At 33.8% G+C, this 6,463-nt stretch overlaps 1 protein-coding gene across 1 annotated transcript; it reads right to left on the bottom strand.

The window, feature by feature from the left end:
• On the bottom strand, positions 309-4,731 carry LOC105161641 (2-methoxy-6-polyprenyl-1,4-benzoquinol methylase, mitochondrial). The gene is made up of 8 exons (XM_011079390.2): positions 4,476-4,731; positions 4,200-4,326; positions 4,014-4,075; positions 3,249-3,407; positions 2,979-3,123; positions 2,546-2,617; positions 1,813-1,921; positions 309-640 (listed from the first exon to the last, which is right to left on the bottom strand). Exons 1-8 carry the CDS (start codon positions 4,573-4,575, stop codon positions 539-541), a joined length of 876 nt encoding a protein of 291 aa, XP_011077692.1. The 5' UTR covers positions 4,576-4,731; the 3' UTR covers positions 309-538.

Genomic DNA, 6,463 nt, shown 5'->3' with positions numbered 1-6,463 from the left:
TTGGGGGGGGGGGGGAGATTGAATTATTAACTATAGAATTGTAGATTCAAACGTACTCCCTTGACTTATTTTCATAAATTATGGAAGTCACCCTTTTGCTCATCCTTTATTGACATTCCAGATAAAGGATTTCAAGTTGAATGGAGACCAGACCTTTATGAGGCCTCACTTCAGTGCCTGCGCTTCTTAGTTATCACTGGAGCGCTAATGCCAATCCAACAAGAAGTAAATGACAGTTTGTGTGATTCTGATCTTCCACAAGGATCTTCACCTATATTGTAAACACATTATAAAAGCACCGAGCTTAATTAGAAGGAAAAGCAGAAGGGAACCAACTAACAGTAAATTGCGAGGCCCTCAAATAGGGGTACAAGTGACACCAAATCCTTATCAGGAAATGCTTATGACAAAATTCACGATTTACGTGGAGTGATACCCCCTTCGCAAAGTTTCCATTAGAGTTTCTACAAAAATTCTGAATGCCATTTGCGTCAAAAGAAGGAACCAGGAAACATGGATCAGACTGAATGCACCACTCCTAAAACTTGAGCCCAGAATGGATAGCTACTACTCCTCCCACAAGGTTTTCATACTCAACCTTCTGAAACCCTGCCTCCGCAATCATTGCAGCAAATTTCTCCTGCAGTTCCAGATGAACTCATAAAACATAAAAGTGAAAGGCAAAAGTACTCAAACTCACAAGGCTTTTTCTACTAAATAATCAAGTCGCGGAGGTTCAAAGGCTAGTTACACAATGATATGAGGAGCTGCGGCTTTATTATATCATAAGAATGACAAACTATCGAAGCACGGTATTCACATTGAAGTACTCACCAAAGTTATATAAGAAGCTCTGAACCAGTCAAATGAGTAAATGCTAAATGCTTAAAGCAGAACAAAACAACCACCCTCCTATCCTAGAGACCAACCTAAGTTAAAGCAATACAGTTTTGCTAAGCCAAGCACAATAAGCTATATTGATTTTGTGGAGACAGACCAAAGGTATAATGAGATAGAAGGGGAAACACAGAAAGAACCACACTGTTCCCAACTCACAGTACCGACAACTCAAGTTTCAAGAACAATATGGCATACTGCTACAAGACACAAATGTTACAAATCACCAAACATATACAATCTAAAGAGGGGACATGTACAAAAATATTTCAAATCCATGATTTAACAAATGATTTCCAACTAGACTTTCTGGATAATTCATGATATCACACAATCATTATTTCTTATTAATCCATTAATATTCGAGACAACAATTTATGCAATGAGAAAGTTTCATCAAGCAGAGAATTTCAATTCCTCAAATGAATTTCCAACCTGACTTTCTGGATAATTCGTGATATCTTTGCATCATTATTTCTTATTAATCCATTAATATTCGGGAAAACAATTTATGCAATGAGAAAGTTTCATCAAGCAAAGAATTTCAGTTCCTTATGATCGAGATGGCTGCAATACAAATGCCTGTTAGAATACTCCCTTGGAATGCAAAGACGTTTCTAGCAAGATATAGCACATATCAAGCATGTAGTTATAACACAAGAAATGAACTGCTTCACCTTGCTAATTAATGTTATCAGTTGTATTGGAGTACAACCCTTCTAACAAACACCCACTTGAGAAACATGAATTGACACCAAAATAAGTGCGTGCAAAGAAAATCTCAATAGATGATTTATGCATTTCATTCATTTTCTCCAAAAAGTAGGCAAACTTGCAGGACAGTCGAACTGCCAGAGGATATTCAAAATTCTTTTCATAAATCTGAACAAAAATTATGGCCAAGATGCACTGTACCTGTGAGGGAAAACGGCGAATACTCTCAACCAGATACTGGTAAGATTCACGATCACCAGCAACCAGCTCCCCTAATGCTGGAATGATCGAGAATGAGTAGTAATCATACCTGAACAATGAAATTGACATATTACAGATATCAAAGGATAATAAAAGATGCACCAAAACCAGAGAACAATGGAATATCTGGGGCCACAACATAAAAAAAATAGTGAAACAGCAATACCAACATATCTTATATGTCATTCATTCTTCAGTCTCTTCCTACCTCTCTCCACTAGTAAATGCAGAAGTAAAGGCAACAGAAAATGAAATTGGCATAACGTAATAAATATAATTGACCAGAAGACAATCTGTCTACATAATCAACCAATGTAAATCTAGCTTTAACAATACTGATATCAGCAATGATTCCCTTAACCATCAAACTCTTGCAGAAACATGACAATAGATAAGATTGAGCATTCAAGTCAACTAACTGCAACCTGGACAACATGGAATATGTCCATGGATAAGACTCTATACTCTTGCCCCACATAAAAACGTAATCATGAATGACAAGCCAAAATGCTGGATGAATTTAAATGTTGAATTATGTACTCATTAAGTATAAATTTGCAACTGCGGAAATTTTCAGGATAACTGCCCACTTATGACGATATAAGATAACATGCTAAAATGGTGTCTTTAGCTATGGAAGAATCTTATGATAATGTATTTTGGCAATACTTACAACTGTTTAAAGATTGGATTTTCCACATGGCTCAGTTCAAGGCAAAGAAATCTTCCTCCCCGTTTAAGTACCCTTCCAAATACAACGGAGAAAGGTTAGATTACAATGGCATCATTCCCCACAGAGAGAGAGAGAGAGAGGAGAAGCCACAGGATGTAAGAGGGACAATTAAAGAGGCAAACCATATATAAAGAAGACTTAATGGTTAGTCACAGAACAACCAATAATAAGAAAACAGGAAGATGCACTTGCTATTACTTAAAAATTGCTATTAGCCTGGACTTTATCCCCAAAACCGAATATCAAAAGTCAACAAAACCAGCAAAATAAACCCACTCTTATCAATAAATTCCTAGAAGTATCACTATGACACTCTGAGAATACCAAATCATGAAGCAAAGAAAAGAACCCAGACATAGAATCAGAAGGTCACCTATGAGCTTCTGCAAGAGCTTTTTCTATATGTGTAACATTCCTAATCCCGAATGCAATCGTATAACCATCCATTGAATCATCTTCAAATTTTAGTGCTTCCGCATCTCCTTCAACCCAAACGAGAGATTTATTGTCTCCAAGACCTGAATGGATTCAAGAGCAATGCTCCATTAAGAAATAAACTTGCTTCAGCTTTGGAGAAATATTGCCAGAGAAATTAGGTTAGATTTTCTATAAGTTGAGTACAATGAACAGAGAATTGACTGACCTCTCTCTTGGGCTCTCTTTTTGCCCACATTTAACATATTAGGGTTAATATCACAGACAAAAATTTTAGTCTCTTCCAGTAGATTATCATCCTCAGTATCTCGCATTGCTCTATGTCCAACACTATTAATATGTTCGAGGATTCTGAAAGCCACATCCCCTGTAAAATGAGAAAAGCTCTTTACCCAAGTGCATAATATGACAACAAAACAGGGTTAACATTCATGATTAGATCTACATCGCGAGAAACTAGTTTTCTCCTCCCTAAAAAACAAAGCATGATAAGAGAAAACATTTCACCTCTATTATAAGAAAGCGGATACTTAATAGCTCAACAGGTTATTGGATATTAAACACAAAGATAAACCTTGCTCAACATCTATTACGTCCAGAATGAAAATGACTATGCATCTCGCAACACAAGTTGCACTGGAGTACTCTTGAGCTAAATACATATAGTTAGCATGCCATCCATCCTGGATTCATTTACAACTCGCAAGGAAAATGAAAAATTTTCATAGTCCCTCTTCTAGGACCCTAAAGACACTGCAATAGACCTAGAGATATATTTAGCAGAGAAATCCCTTCTTTTCCAACAAGCAGAGTTAACTTAGAAAATTAGAAATTTAGAATAGAAAACAATGTCAATCCAATATTGTCTCGCACTAATAGCTTGAACTCTTAACAATTTCATATTCATGTGCAAATAATCTAGCTAAAATCATACATACTCATCAACAAAGTTATTACCATACGTATAGCTCACCCGTTCCACCAGCCACATCAAGATGCTTCATTCCTGGAAATGGATTCAACTCGGAGACCAATCTACAAATATTGCGGCAGAAAAACGAAATTAACTGAAATTCAGCATCAGAAGCATTTTAACAAAAAGATAATAACTTAGCTCATCATCCAATATCCAAATCTTAATCAAACAAGAAAATCAAACCTTTCTTTCCATAATCTATGCAGACCACCACTCATCAAATCATTCATTACATCATAACTCGAGGCGACACTCGTGAAAACATTGCCAACCAGTTGACTCTTTTCCTCCTCCCTGACTTCCTTAAATCCTGTAAACAAAAATAAATAAATTAGTAAAAAAAGGCCTCACATAATCAAACATCTAACTGGAAAAAAAAAAAAAAAAAAAACCCTACAAAATTAACATCTCACATAATACGCAACAAAAACAGTAAACCAAAGAAAAACGATGACTAACCGAAACTGGTGGCATGGGAGTGTAAATGCGCGCACGAATTACATAGCGGCGACAGAAAATTACTCTTCCTCAAGCCACGATAAATCGACCTCAACGCCATGAAAATGCCAAGAGGTGATCGCTCAGCTCAATCCGAAAATATTTTAACAAAATAAAATAAAATAAATCTAAATACAGGGACTCTCTGAAACGATGAGAGTGTTTGGTGCGAAGATTAAAAAACAATTTCTTCTTCTTCTCCTCTTTTTGCTTATTCCCTTTTATTTACTTCATTATTCCCATAAATGCATTTTTGTTCGTCAGATATAATAATTAATACGATTTTGGTCTTTATATTAAAATTTTAACTTTTTATTTTTGTCCTTCCGTTAACTTTTTCTTTAATAACAAAATTTTCATTAAAAGTTGAAAAGAATTGCTATTTTTCTCTCATTTTGTGGTGTTTTTTAATAATCCAAAATAAATTTCTTAATTTTATTGTCAATATTTTGTTAAGATTATTTAAAAAATTATTGCTTAAATTTATTTTGATTTCTTTCCTTTGAAGTTTGCAAAAATAAATAAAAAAATTGGTGCATTAAATTATAATTTAAAAAATACCATAAAATAAGAGAAAATAACAATTTTCCCACTCCGTGTTCTTACAATTTATTTTTGTGACAGAAACTTGAGTATGAAATTAAATGTATCGATTTTTTTTTTTAATTTTAGATTCCTTTTAAAAAGTTTGCAAAATAAAAAATTAAATATATTGAGGTTTTTTTTGTTTTAATTATTTTTAAAAAATCGTAAAGTTTACGATTAAAGGAGTTAAACCACTATGGGACAAAAAAGGGTAATTTTGTCATTTAATTATTTCTTGGGCCACAGGTCCAAAAGAGCCCATTTAAGAAAATTGTTTGACATCCAGGGTCCAAGATATTCCCATTTCCCAATTTCTACGTCCATTAATTTTGTATATGGAGCCCCATGTGTTTGGACTTGGGTTTGGGTCTTGCCAAATAATTATTTGGGTTTAATTTGATCTAGCAGTGGCAAATGGGCCGGCTTTTTTGAATTTGGGTTGGGTCTCAATAAGTCGGGTTTAAAATGGGTTGGATTCAAAATGAATCTAAATAAATGAATTGCAAATAAGTTGGGTTGGGTTAATATAAACCACTTTATTAATTTGAATATAAAAATTTTAAAATTTCACACAATTAAAAGAAAAAAAATGATAATATTTGAACTATTAAAAAATATAATTACTACTTGTAATGTAATACGACTAATGTTGTATTACATGTCATTTTTGTGTAATGACCATATATATTAAGATTCATTTGCTAAACCATAAAGTAAAAAGATTTACTAAATATCCAATAAAATACTATATTTTATCAAAATAATTTATAACATTTTGAATGCTCATCTCCAATTAACACCAATCGTGCAACCAAATTTTCTATAGAGTGACAACTTTCATATGTGTGTGTAAGAGAAAAAAGGGTAGTGTGTGTGTGTGTGTGTGTGTGAGAGAGAGAGATGTGAGAGTGTATATATGAAGAAAGATGAGTTGTGAGAGTATTTTCTTTTTCTTTTTTGTTTGTGTGTGTTGTGTGTGTGTCTATGTGTCTGTGCATGTGTGTGTGGAGAAAGAGGGTTGTGTGTTTGAGAGAAATGTGAGAGTGTGTGTATATGAAGTAAAAGGAGTTGTGGGTGTATTTGTGTGTGTGAGAGAGGGAGAGAAATGTGAGAGTATGTGTATATGAGGAAAGTGAAAATGGTGTATTCTTTTAGTTTTTTTTATTATTTTAATTTTTTGATTGAACCCATTAAGACCCATATTAATCCTTTATCAACCCATTATCGATCCATATTCAATCGTTAAAAAATATAATTTTATTTAACTCAAACTAATATCAATCTGTATTAAAATATAACCAACCCAACCTAAAATTAGTTGGATTGGGTTGAACCCTTTGGTCTTAACCCATTTTACCATTTGA

This window comes from Sesamum indicum, linkage group LG5 (genome assembly GCF_000512975.1).
Source record: "Sesamum indicum cultivar Zhongzhi No. 13 linkage group LG5, S_indicum_v1.0, whole genome shotgun sequence".
Lineage (NCBI taxonomy): Eukaryota > Viridiplantae > Streptophyta > Magnoliopsida > Lamiales > Pedaliaceae > Sesamum > Sesamum indicum.
This window is presented reverse-complemented; position numbering and strand designations above follow the sequence as displayed.

What these genes read in the sequence shown, in the direction of transcription:
- LOC105161641 (XM_011079390.2), bottom strand. Translation starts at nt 4,575, where the DNA reads ATGGCGTTGAGGTCGATTTATCGTGGCTTGAGGAAGAGTAATTTTCTG. An exon ending in AAAGAGAGCCCAAGAGAGAG is followed by an intron (nt 3,124 to 3,248) that starts GTCAGTCAATTC and finishes GAATCCATTCAG; the next exon opens with GTCTTGGAGACAATAAATCT. An exon ending in TTCGCCGTTTTCCCTCACAG is followed by an intron (nt 641 to 1,812) that starts GTACAGTGCATC and finishes CTGGAACTGCAG; the next exon opens with GAGAAATTTGCTGCAATGAT.